At 37.7% G+C, this 13,908-nt stretch overlaps 1 protein-coding gene across 1 annotated transcript in view; it reads left to right on the top strand.

The window, feature by feature from the left end:
* The window catches only part of LOC140278755 (protocadherin-15-like), a 179,919-nt gene that overhangs the window by 19,434 nt on the left and 146,577 nt on the right, over positions 1 to 13,908 (top strand). Inside the window, exon 2 of the mRNA XM_072373834.1 lies at positions 4,126 to 4,276. Within this exon, the coding sequence (XP_072229935.1) occupies positions 4,144 to 4,276 (133 nt within the window). The 5' untranslated portion in view covers positions 4,126 to 4,143. The remainder of the gene's footprint in view (positions 1 to 4,125; positions 4,277 to 13,908) is intronic.

Here is a 13,908-nt window from a genome sequence, read left to right as displayed (position 1 = left end):
TGCATATGGCCTTATCATATAAATCCAAGAGTACAATTCTTGGCCAGACCCAGCTATAGTTTAATGATGGTGACATTTCTGCAACAAACAACGTCACTTTGTTTACCATGAGACAGTTAAGTCATGTTATTTTATATTAAATGGAACTGAGGTGCTATTCTTTTTTAGATTAAAAAAAATTGGCTTTTGAATCTCTCATTTGAGGTCACTCATAAGCAGAAGTAAACGCAATTGCTATTGAACATTTTTGGACTTGGCTTTATGTTGTGGATAATAATAGACTACTGAGACGCTCAGAAATCAAGTTATTGCCTTAGTTTTCTTAACTCAAACTCATGATAAAAAAAATCTGACTATTTTCTGTGCAGCTAGTAAAAGCACTTGGAGAGTAGACATGCGTTTAATGAAAGGTCTTGATCCTATAGCAGAACTCACTTAGCCTTAACAAGTGTTAACATTTCTCCTACCAAAATAGATAAAAGGTTTTTATAAAACACTCTCCTTGAGCATTGTTGCATCTTTAAAAGTGAGTCTGTATTTCCATTAGAACTTCAGCGTTGTTGCGTGGTAACTGCGGCTCCCAGGAAGGTTACTAGGTTACAAACGACCAATTAACGGTTTTCAGACTACAGCGACCGCCTCCTCAGCAGTCGAGCCAATCAGCGTCTGTCCAGCCCGTTGCGTCAGTGATTACATTGGCACAGGTGCTTCAACAACTGTCCAATCAAAGCAGTCTCGTTGCAGCTGCGCTGCCAAAAGAGCAATGTGGAGAACATTACGGAGAGCAGAAGTTGGGTTCAGGTATGTGAACGAAAGAACGAATAGAGATGCTATGGAAGCTACAAATGATGTTTAGGAACTAACAGATGCCTGACATGAATTATCAGCTTGTCTCAGTGATGCTTTTTTTCAGGAATGCTACTTTTGTCTAACTTTTTTGTGTCAAACTGCAGAAAATGTTTCTTGTCTTTGTCATTTGGTCTCATATTTACAAGGAAAGGGTGTATGCTGTGAAGAGTCCGCATTTAGCATTGATATTCGTTTTACATTCAGTTTTTGTGTGGATTTAGAGTGTATAAATTGACAAATAACCATTTAAATCAAAAGCCTTTGCAGAATTGCTTCTCAGTTCTAAAAACTAAAATAATTGTTCAACTAAGTAACATTAGCAAATTACAGAGCAAATTATTATTTTTTTTTTTCACGACAGTCATTAATATACTTAAAATACTTAATTTACTTACAGAACCTGCACGAAAGCAGAATTTCCCCAAAGTCAAACAGGGAGGACATGAAAATTATATTGATATATAGTATGTTTTTTTTAGCTGAAGATTTTTAACTGGACAAAAAAATGGTATATTAGTCATTCTAAAGCAATGTGTCCTTTATGGGGGGGGGGGAGAACAAACGAAAACTCTAAATTTTGCAATGCTATTACTCACACAAAAACGTTTTTCAAAGTTTGACAGACTGAAACTTTTTTTTTTTAACATCTAATTTGCATTTTTAGATACTCTGACAAGCCAGCACAAATGATTGGGATGCAAGCTAAGCCTTATGTGTCGCAAGGTTTCCATGCAGAGTTTAATTGCCCCGGGTTTCAGCCTCATTAAAAGAATTGAATTATTTATAAAACTCATCAGCAGGTCTAACATTACATTAGGGATTCAGAAACTTCTAGTATGTGGTGATTCATAAGAATAACTGCCTCAGAAAAAGGGGAAAAATACCATCTGTTCCACTGTTTGCCACTGAGCTTCTCTCCAGTGTCAGAATTGCTATCAGTTTTCTCTTCAGTCTTTCTCTGGCACTGTCCACCACATTCACTTGCTACCCTAATGGGTAGATTTATTTAATAAAAAATAAAATAATAAAGAAAACGCCACGGTTCAGAATGCACTGGCATTGAGTCTAACGAGTCATCTTTAAATGAAGCTTGTGGCTTAAATCCCCATGTTCACTGGATTTCACCTGTGGGATTTGGTAGAATATCACAATTACATTTTAATTGTCAACCATCCCTGCCTCAATTCAGAGGGCAGGGCAATAGTAATCTGACTCTGTCATGGTAATCTCTGCCACGGGAGCTTCATGAATCAGTCCTCTAATTAATCAGAAGGCACATTCTGTGTGAAAGAACGAGGTTAATGTTTTACTGAAAAAGTCGAGTACAGTCTCGGTGAAGGTGTCTTTTGTGTAAAGAATATTTTAGTGGAAATGAGCTAATGAGGACTTGGATAAAAGAAGGTTGAGAACATTGGAAGTCAGGTAATTAAATAATACCAGTGAAGGAGGACTCTCTGGAGTTTTTTTTTTTTTTCAAAATCGCAAAAATTTAAAAGTCATATTTGGAAGGGGTAAAAAAAAAAAAGGCACAGATGGACAATTGGATGGTGTAGTAATGGTGTGGTAAGATTTCCACCTTCCATGTGGGAGACCTGGGTTCAAATCCCCTGCCTGAAAAGTGCTACCTCCCATAGGTGTCTTTAGGCGAGGCCCCCTTACCCTATCTGCCTACCTGTAAGTCGCTTTGGATAACAGTGTCTGCCAAATGCATAAACGATGACAGATGATTTGAACATATTCTTTCTGAACAATTTCCTTCAGGATCAATAAAGTATCTATTTTTAAGGAAGACGTATCATGAAAGCAAAATGGTCGCTAATGTCACAATTGACCAGGGAATGGAAAAAGACTCTTTACTTGTAGTGTCCTTTGTTACTGGGAAAAATCTGAGAAAATACCATAAGGAATTCAAATTTTTTACTCAAGACTTTTTTTTATTTTATTTTATTTTTTAAGGCAGATGCATATCCAGTACAGCATCAGCCCACAGATTGGTAGGTCTTGCAGGAAATGTGGCTCCAAAAGCTCAAGGTGTAAGTGTTTAACTTCTTAAGTAATTATGTCCTTCACTATGATACACATGTGGCATAAAGCTGGCTGAGAGTTTAAGACTGAGTTGGTGCATATGAAAGTCTGACGCTTAAAGGGGTGAATGAGCAAGTGAAGACAAAAAGGGAAAAGGAACCTTCTTTATTTGGAGGGTTGACAGAAGAAATGTATTCTACTCATACATTCCCTCCAAAGGACTTTAACTCATCAGCGTTGTCTGCACTAATTACCCAAGTTGTTTTATCTGATACTAGATTTGAACCCACTATGAAAGTGAGAAGCTGGGAAGTCATGGTGGTAGAGGAGTTTGAGCTAAAATCATTCACAGACCAATTTATTGACATTTGTACTGAGAAGCACAGTACAAGTGCTTCTTGAACTTCAAAGAAACATCTAATTTTCCCTTTGGCTTTATATTCTTCCTGTAAAATGTAATTAATCTAATCCTAACGCAGCTACATATGGGAAAGCTGTACATGCTTTCATAAACACATCATTTAATGCATTTTCCTCTCTTGCTCCTCCATATAGCATTTCAAATCTGGCAGATTTTCTGCTGCAAGATCTGAGATGTTGCTGGCACCTCTGGCATTTAACATTGCACTAAAGCTTTCCTTCTCTATCGTCATTTGAGGATTTCAATATTTTCAGGTTTTTTTTGTCAGTCCCTGTGAAAGAATTTGCTTTGATGTATGAACACAAAGATTGATCAAAGATTTTAGATTGCAGCATGGTTCCTCTTAGGTGTAGCAATAAAATGAATATTAAATGTCATCTGAGCTTTAGATTGTGTGTGCACCTCACCTTTGGGATTAAATGGAGGGAACTGTCAATATGTAAAACATCCTTTAATTCACAGCTTACTTCTGTAAACTGGGATGGAGTTCTTACAGTTCAGCCGCATCAAACACAATGAGAGCTTGTTAGATTGTGATGCGGGGGAGCAGATCCTGTTTGACGTGAAGTTTGTTTCCCTTCACCTTAAACTGAACCTAATCTGATCCCCAACCATCTCCATTTACTCCTGAGAGTGGCTGAAAACCACTACACAGGTGATCCAACCCTGTAAAGGAGTGCCTGTAAATAAGCTTAATTTAATGTTTCTTTAATATTGAACAGCGCAGACTGAGGCCACAAGATGTTTTCATGTTCCAGTGTCGCAGTCTGCCCATCGAGAAATGAGTGTAATGATTGAGACTGTTCCTGTCTTTTCCTTTCTCTCCCCAGGTGGACGCTTGGAGAAGCATGGTGGTGAAGATGGTTAGAACTCACTTATTGGGGCCACTGACATGGGGCCAGGTCCAATGGATGAATGTAATGAGAACAGGAGCTCTTTATCTGTTGCTGCTCTCATCCTGTCTTGGCCAAGACACAGAAGGTAAAAGAATTCTGGTCTCCTCCACCCTGTCTAATTTCTCCCTCTTCTTTTCTCTTTGTTCCATATTTTTTTCTTGTCTTAGTCAAATAAAGTTTGCTTGAGCTGAAGCCTTTTTTTTTCACATGTCCAAATAATTTAGATTTTTGATTCAGCTGTGTAAAATCTGTTGATGACTGAGGATGAAAAGTTGACTTTCCCTCAGTATTTTGTTACTTTTATCCCATCTCATATACATTTTTTGCTTTCCCCTATACTTAATTCTTACTTACTAGTCAGGATTTGATTCTGTTTATGGTACATGCAGTGTGTGTTGTAATGATAGAATAAATATGTAACAACAATAGCCCCTTCCTCATTTCTCTATATTTTGCTTCCAAGGATCCAGATTTGATTTGTGACATTGAGTTATAGTTCAGAGTTTATGAAGGTCTTTCAAAGTTTTTCTTTGGACATTGGCTGCTTTTTTTATTATTATTATCAATTCAAACCTTGTACCTGACCACGGTCAGAGGAATGTTCTTTATGTTTGCTTGTTTTTTTTTAACTCCATGTTTTAGTTAGTTTTAACTATATGAGCTGAAAAGCTTTTTATCCATTTTGTTAATTTTACACCTTTTTATCTTATTTCACTGTTTTAGTCTTTCAGTTTTTAGTTCCAGTGTTTCCTCATGGGGGCCTACCACGCTGGGAGCTGCTTTTGGTCCACTGACAGGGGTGCTGTTCTGTGGACTACTCTGGCCCGGGTGGCTGACCTTGATGTGGGGCCTCTTACCTGCCCGGGTCGGGGCTGTCCTTGTGGCAGTGCTCCCTGTGGTCGTGGGCCAGGTGCCCTCTCAGTGTGGTCGGCCCCCTAAGGTGGCTTTTTTCCTTGCCTTAGGTCTGGGTGCCCGGCCATGTCTCTGTCTGATAAGGGAAGTGGGTCTGAGCTTGTGTGTTTGTGCGTGTGTGTGTGTGTGTCTGTTTGTCTCCGTGTCTCTCTGGGTATTTATGGGGGCGGGTGCATTGGTATGTTCTATCGTTGTTGTTTTTAGCCTCTATGAGGCACTTTGTGTTGCTTTTTAAAGTATGAAAGGTGCCATATAAATAAAATTTGATTTGATTTGCGTGTTAAGCGACTTACCACTGACCTATGACTCATTCAAACATTAAAAAGGCAACTAATTCAAAGCGTGTTGCAAAGACTCAGTCTGCTATAATGTTTTAGTTGCAGTTGGGAAAAATGCCCAACACACCAATTGACAGCCATTAAAGAGTAATGTGATTTCTAAAGAGTATTGATAGAAAACGTGGCACATCTTGGCTTGGTGTGCAGTTTGTCCTTGGAATATTTCAGGAAGTTAAACAAGTACAGAACAAAAAAAAAAAGTGGAAGGCCATACAGAAACAGATTAACAGTATATGAAAGCTCTTAAGAAATAGGAAAAAAATCCAGCAAAGACCTGACACAGGAGCTGAGAGATGCATCTGGACCTTCAGTTGATCCAGGACTGAAAATCAGTGGCAGCAGGTCGAATGAATCCTCTCCAGAGCCCCGACCTCAACATTATTGAAGCAGGGTGGGATCCTCTTGACAGAGAACGGAACAAAAAGCGGCCAACATCCTAAGAGCTTTGAAATGTCCTTCAAAAAGCCTGGACAACTATTCACGAAGGCTGCATGAAGAAATTGTAAGACAGCTTGTCTAAGAGGGTTCAGGCTGAGTTGAAGTAGACAGATGGTCATACCAGATATTGACCTTTTAAGCTTTTTAGAACTGTACCCTCTATTTATGCATGCCATTCTATTTATGCATGACTTTATTTTTATTTATGTTTGCACATTTTTCAATAAGTCAATGCATCTTTTGCAATACACGAATAAAACGAGTGGTGGTCTAAGACTTCTTTACAGTGCTGTATAAATTGCTACTCCTCTATACTTTTATTATTTTATAAAGCAAAGTGAAAAAAATAATAGTTTTTAGGATTAATTTAATTTTAAAAGAGCAGTAAACTGGAAAAAAAACAACTTAATCATATATTTAGATGTTACCATCCCTTTTATGTTGAACATTCTCAATGGCAGAGTTAAACAATAAACAGTTTTCCTCCAAGAAGTTGCCAGAATGATTTGTAGATTTAAGTTTTCTCAGTTGCCTCTTTTTTCTTTATGTAATCCCAGATTGATATGATGGTGTAGAAATCAGGGCTCTGCAGGGACAACGCCAGCTGCTGCAGTGTTCCTTCCTGTCACGGTAGACAATTCTGTAGGACTCTAGTTGCACGTTTGAGGCCATTTTCATGTTGCGGAATGAATTTGGGACTGATCAGACACCTCCCTGTAGGAAGTGCGCCATGGATAAGAAACTAAAAGTTCCAACTACTTCAGCACAGCACTGTGCTCAAATGTAGCTTCTGATCAAAACTGATATAAATGCAGTAGAGTGTCAGTCTTATAACACTGTTGTGGCAAATTAGACGGATGCCAGCCAAGCCATGTGCTACCACAGTCCCACTGCAACCCATTACAGTTTAAAAGTTAGAATTTGCATCTTGATGGATGTAATTCCCTTCAGTATCCCGAATCCCAACTATACATCATATTTACAAGCCATTTAATGAAGGGAGGGCCTCGTCATTTTTTACTTTTTAGATAATGCAATTTAGAATTTGAATTAGTACAATAGGAGTTTTATGTAACATGCAAACACAAAGGCTTCTCTTGCTTCATTCGTCTGACAGTAGCAAAGACCAATGAGAAAAACATGTTGATGATTATTTCAATGTTGAAAAACCATGTTATTTTTTTTCCTTGAACTGAGGGAGAAATTTAAGTCATCACTGCTGGGAGAGCTCAGGACAATACTCTCTAGACTTTCTGCTCAATTTTTCAGTATATTACTACTCAGCTTAACCCATGGTCTTTGAGGTTTCTATGGTTGGCATTTAGCTGATAGGAGCTGTAGTCAGAGGTGAACATCTGTGAAATTTCTCTGCAGAGTTATAGAGGGATCATATGTTGGCATCAAGCCTTGCTGTAAGAATAGATGTGTATGTTTGTTGTAAATATACAACATAGCTTTACTTTTCCAAATATTCCTTAATCTCAAAGCTCTTTGGATATATCCGTATAATTTTTCTTCGTTCTGTCTTGCTGCCTTCAGCTATAACTGTAAAACCACTGACAGGTTTCAAACAGAGTTGCAGGCAGGATTCTTGCGGAACTGCTTGTACCAAAATGATCTACTTTAATAAGCCTGGGTTTCACAATGGAAAAACAATATTTTCAGTTTTGGTTCTCTCATGACATATATGAGTACTGGTATGTTTTTTGATGAGCTTAAGTCTCAGGATGAGCAGTTGATTTTAGCTCTTTAGACCCCCACATCATGATGGTACTTGAATGTTTTAATTAGGTTGTGTCCCCAGGTAAGAGCCTCTGTTTACTCACTTTTGGTTTCCCAGGCGAAAAAAGTACTTATAAATTTTTGATGAGCCTCAAATCTAGAGTTGGTGGCCTCGCAGTATGTTAAATATGGCATTTTCACTGCAATGTGAATAGCTGTAAGATCTTTTATGTTTCTTTTCTTCCTACTTACTTGTGATAACCTTTCATTAAGATCATTTTGATTTTCTGCTCATTACTAAAATCAGTTACGACTTTCGTCTTATTCCTTACTTCAGTCATTAGATCCAATTGTGACACACTTGCTGGTTTAAGTACAGTGTGAGAAATGGAGGACTTAAATGTGGGCCCTCGGCTTCGGTAAATTTCTCTCCTTCAGTTGACACGATTATTAATTAATTTTAACTCACAAGTGTATATGCAATGCTTCACTGCCTGTTGTAATTAAATGTGACGTAGAGTAACTGCAAATGTGAACAAGACGCAACAAAGTGGATGAAAAGAGTAATGATTGAACTGTCATCGTTATTGGGTTTTGCCAGTATTGGGTTGGGTAACATTACCTTTAAAAGTAACTGTAGCTCAAGAAAACACTAGTGTAGAAGCATAGGACTTCCAAATTTGCACTGAACTTGTGGTGATTGCGGCTTCAATTGGAAAATACTTCTAGCTTCTTGAAGATGGGCAGATATGCCTGCAGAATTGATGTTGATTATTGTGTTATCACCACACATCCAGTCTGTGCTTGGTCAGCTCTTCTTAGCTACATTTTTAGGGTAGGGTTAGGTTAGGGTTATATGGTGTTATTACACTCTTACTGTTGTGTGTAAGAGTATATATATATATATATATATATATATATATATATATATATATATATAATGGGGAAGTAAGGTGTTTCATTATCTTGACCAAGAACACTTCCTCTTGTGAAGGTGCTTGGGACTGAACTGCCAACCTTCCAATTACCAGAGTGCCATTTCTCAGCCAGAGCAATGGATACATCAACTGAAGGACAACATTTAATTTAAATGGAATGGGAAATTAAAGAAGTGGCTCATTATATCTTGGCTACATAGCATTTGTTAGAGTACCTTTAATTGATAAGATTAAATTCGAGTTGTACATTGTAATGTGTGATTGGAATTGAGAAGTTGATACGGTAAAGCCACTGGGGCTAAATTGCCATTGAGCTTGTACAGTATCCAATGGAAATACAACAGGTATGCAGGGGGAAGTCAGAATATTGGTGTAGCTAGTTTTGACTACGTAGATGCACTTTTGGATTTTGCTGCTGTGTGGCCAAGAACACAGAGGACACAGCATCTGACAGCATTGTGAGATAGTAAAGACAAAGACATTGATTCATCTCTAATTTTCTTTCTGAGCCATCTTACATGTAAATATAGGCAAAAGTATAGCAGTTATATCCTAACTCATCTCTGGTATCGTGTCTGTGATTTACAGGAGTCTCTCATTAATGGTATGAACTGATTTCAATATGTGTGACTGGTTTCCTTTGTGATTGGAGGTATTTTTCTTCTTCCTTTCCTTTTCTTTGTCTTTTTTTTTCTCAGTCAACCATTTCTTTTCATGAGGGCATGTCGTCTCCCTCTTATGCACCCATCTCTGGAATAGACTGGTATATCTAGTGATTGGTCTCTTTTAATCTCTCCCAGTACTTTCACAACTTTACCCCACTTCCATTTACTTACTTTTGCCTTTACTTCCATCACCACATCACTGCACTCAGATCCTCTATTTCCTTCTCCCCAAACCCACTTCTTATTTATTTGATTAACTGAATGAATTTTACATGAGTGTACTTGACAGGCACTTGTAGTACTAAAGATACTATATATATGTTTGGTTTGGAGTCTGTATTTGAATAATCTACTAGTGAAGGATGTACTCACGATGCTTTAAAAAAATAGCCTTCATGGAAAGAGTTGGAAAATAATCAACATAAGAGGAGAAAAAAATTATGGCTAGCAGTTGATTTAAACAGAAGTAGTCTAACATAAATAAAGATTCAAATTCAGGACTTTAATTACTTCAGCCTTTTTATACTGGACAAAAAAAATCTGGTAACATCTGTCTTATGGGCACTGTGGGGAAGTGTTTAATTTGCTCCCAGTCCTGTGTCAAATTATTTTGTGTGGAAGGATGCTGCAGCTGGGCAAAACTAAATTTTTTGTTCTCCACTTCTTTACCCAAAACACACTTCTACTGTGATTAATGTTCCTTTATGATTTGTACACACATCATTATAAACATAATACTTTTAGTCTAAAAACATCCTTTTTGATTATGACAATACATCAAATACAACACTCCTGTTGATGTAATATCACCATGTTGGTGTTGCTCTTACAACATCTTCATTAATGTTGTTCCAGGAGCATCATTGTAACTGACCAGTCACTTGTTGTGAAGTAAAGCCTTTTGATATGTCAAAAGACACACAAAATACTTAATGTGGCCTATTCTTACCATGAAATGAACCTAAACTTTTTTTCTAATTAGTACCTTACCTAGTTTCCTGAAAGCTTTCTGCTCTGAAGGCTTCTGACAGAACAACCTATAAACAAACCTCTATGACCCTTGTCTTCGTGCAGTCTTTATCGTAATCAAGCTAACACATTAGAAACCATAGGGATTTCTTTTCGTTGTTTTGTTTACTAAATAGTTTTGTGCTTAAACTTAAACTAGTTGTTTTTGTCCCAACGGTGAATGAGGAAAAAAAAATCTGAATATAAGTGTTAAAAGACTAGTTGTTATTGTTAGCTCTTTCTTGACAAACTGCAGTTACCAATTCTGTACCAATATCTCCAGGTCGTGTGTGCAACCTAGAACAGTTTACCAGATGCAAACTATGTGATTATGTGGGACAGCCATTCTGCCAAGGGGATTCCCGAAGTATAAGTACTAGAGGTTTATCACTTAGAAGCGTTTGAGAAAAGATTAACTGATCCCTTTCATTATCCTAAGTGAGTTCAAAAGTGTCCAAATTCAAAGTAAGTACTACAAGTTGCTCTTTAAACCATTGCCCTGCAGCACTAACAGTGGTTGAAAAATAATCCACATGGTATCTTGATAGTCAACTTCTCTGTTTCTGCATGGGGTCACTATGAGTCAGAGAGATGATGATATATAAATATCATCATCTTTCTGTGGGGGACATGGCAGACCCCTCAAGTCTGTTTTTCCTCATTCATCACCATGACCCAGAAGTGTGTGCATCACATTTTTTTGGGAAAGGATGTAGGATTGTTTGGGGCTTTCTGGGAGCCATTTATGTATTTCCACATTGTCTGCAGAACAAGTGCTGTCTGATTACTACAACTACAGCTGTCAGCTGTGTTCAACCCTGCACTGGCTGGGAACCGAGCTGACATACCGAGACAGAAATGGGGAGAGTCAGGATAATGGATACGCCATGCAGAGTGACATAGTAGTGATCTCTACAGAACTGAACTTGAGCGCGTACCTGTACCTTTGTGTGAATGTGTTTTTGTGTGTGAGCTGTTTGGCAATGCGTTTTCTCTTGAGATACATCAATCTAACACAAGGTCAGACTGCCTCACTTCAACAATCCTCTCCTTTTACTCATCTCCTCTTTCTCAGCTTTCCCATCCATCCGCTCATCACAGCACTCTGTCCTCTTGCTCAGTCATTGCTCATCTGTCCTCTCCCAATTTTGCTTTTTATTTTTTGTCTCTACTCTTCAAAATCTTTTTTCTCACAATTTTTTTTCTCATCTGTTCCTTCTCTGTCCTCCACGGATGAATGGAGCAGAGGAGGGGATGGACAGAGATGAACGGGTGATGGATGAATGGCTCACTGGTTGGGTAGAGCAGGGAAGATATAGTGGGATCAGACCCCAGGGAAGTGTGTAGATTGGCGTACCTGCTGATGGAAGCTTAAAAAGGACATGATACATGAGAACTTGTTGTGAAAAAGCACCCTTGCTCTCTTCTTTTTGTCCTGTATTGTAATTTCTTTTTACAGACATGTCTGTCATGTCTCTTGTATGAAATATTGTGTACTATGTTTTCTGTGGTTGATCTTGTCTCACGGTCAGATAGTTATTCTGCAACAAACTACTGGGTAATCTGTATTTTTGCAGCTGTACTGTGAATCAGCTATCAGAGCTTATGGATAGAATGAATGATGAAACATTACCATTGTTGCCACTTGTTTTACCATTTATATTTGCACAGTTTGAATAGTTTTCTTATCAAAAGCATATTATCTTCAGAGAACATGTAATAAACGTGCAAACCCAGTGCAACTCTATTAAAAGCTAGATGCCCACAAATTCTGTATGATTGCTACGAACAAATTGTTTGCAACATTAGGTCACTATGTAATACCTCATTAATCCCACTGTCTACATATACAAGAGACAACCAGCATTCTATGGTCTTTTAGTTGTACTACTCTAAAGGCTGGTAAAACAAACAAAAAAAACAAGTGAAATCTTAAGGGATCACTTCAGTCTTTCAAAAGAAAAGTTAACTTTACCCGTCGTGGGTCCAAATTAAAAGTCCATCCATCAAGTTGGGAAAACATTTTTTTTTTCCTTCTAAATTTAGACCTTTAGATAATCTTCAACATGAACGTCTCTTGAGATCACGCCTGTCTGCATGTATTTGTAGAATGTGTTCACACATTACTCAAGCAAACTTTGGAGTTCACCACCATTGAGTTTGCCCATTCATGATCTAGACTCCAGGCAAAGTAAGCCAAGCAAATTATATAACAGATGGTAAAAAGTAGAATGCAGTCAAGTACAACTTGCTCAAATGAGACCAAATTTTTCACAGTATGGCATGATTAAACAAACTGATTAAAAAGCTTTAGAAAGAATTTTAAACTCTGGAGGAAAAAGCTATTTCAGAAAGTTAACAGCCGATGTGCTCCTCTTTAGATATAATTAGTTTTTTTCTAGTAATGGGATGACAGTCTTTAATATTGTTCAATGCCAGAATGTATATTACGATTACTAGTCTGACATAAAATCATTATAATAGTCTGAGAAATAGACTTCAGTGCTACTAGGTAATGGATTTATTATTTTAGAATAAGCTAAACCCATTGTTTTCATTTGTTTCAAGTGGATGCATGAAAAGAAACCTCTAGTTTGTTAGTGTACATCTAAATGGACACTGATGAGGGGAGGAAGGTGTCTCTGAGTTATGTGACCTCGAACACTCAGTAAAGTAACTGTGTTGCCTAAAATGTCAAGTCATGTCCAGTCTTCTACAGATGTCATGATAATGTCATGATATTATGGCGTTGCAATAGTTCTCATGTAAAAGTGGTCACAACAAATTTTTGTGGATGTTCTTAAGAAACCGAGTCATGACCACATTACTCACCAAAACAATCTCAAAAAGATAAATGGCACTACTCATTGGAGGACTTCTCCTGCTCCTAATTGGACTACTACTAATGATGATAATGATAGCTACATTTCTAATAATCATCCTCCATCCCTTACCTGAAACATAAACAAGTTGAAAACAACTTTGCATTTATTTTTAAACCACACATCAGACAGATCCTTTCTGAACATCATGTGATGAAATGAGCCACTTGGTTAAACAGAAGGAGGCCATTACAGAGATCGTTGATACTTTGTGGTCTTTTTGAAAAAAAAAGAAACTGCATATACACAAATTTCCCACATGTTTATACATCCTGAAGGGATGCCGCTTATTTTCTATTTTAAAGATATTTTTGGTACCCATCGGTCTATAGGTTGTTTGGTACAATTTACCCCAATTTGTGTCATTACTATGCTGCATATGTTGCTTTTCACCATACCTACATGCAAATGTTTTCTTCAAATGCAGTGTCTAATGTTTGGTTTAAAAGTGTAGAAAATCAGGTAAGTTAGCCTAAACAACGGTAATAAATGGTGACACGGGTCTGTCTAAAGCTTGGCTCTAAGACTCACTCATCAAGACTGTGTCTCTCTTTTGTTTAATCGATGTAAAAAGAAGAGTAAATCAAACATGCTTTTCTCAGCATTTAGGAGTGTTTAAATTGTCCCTTGAATATTGTGATAATGATACGACAGTGGCAACATCTTATACCAGGAGATTATCTCAGTCTTTGTGTCCAGTGGACCTTGGCTCACCAGACACACACACACACACACACACACACACACAGTCAGCTTTGTCCAGGTGTCCCACTGAGTCACGGCCACAGCATGTATATTTTATGGTAACTCTAGC

Source organism: Leuresthes tenuis, unplaced genomic scaffold, assembly GCF_036924035.1.
Source record: "Leuresthes tenuis unplaced genomic scaffold, fLeuTen1.0.hap1 SCAF_20, whole genome shotgun sequence".
NCBI lineage: Eukaryota > Metazoa > Chordata > Actinopteri > Atheriniformes > Atherinopsidae > Leuresthes > Leuresthes tenuis.
Note: the sequence above shows the minus strand (reverse complement) of the source record. Positions and strands in the feature narration are given on the sequence as shown.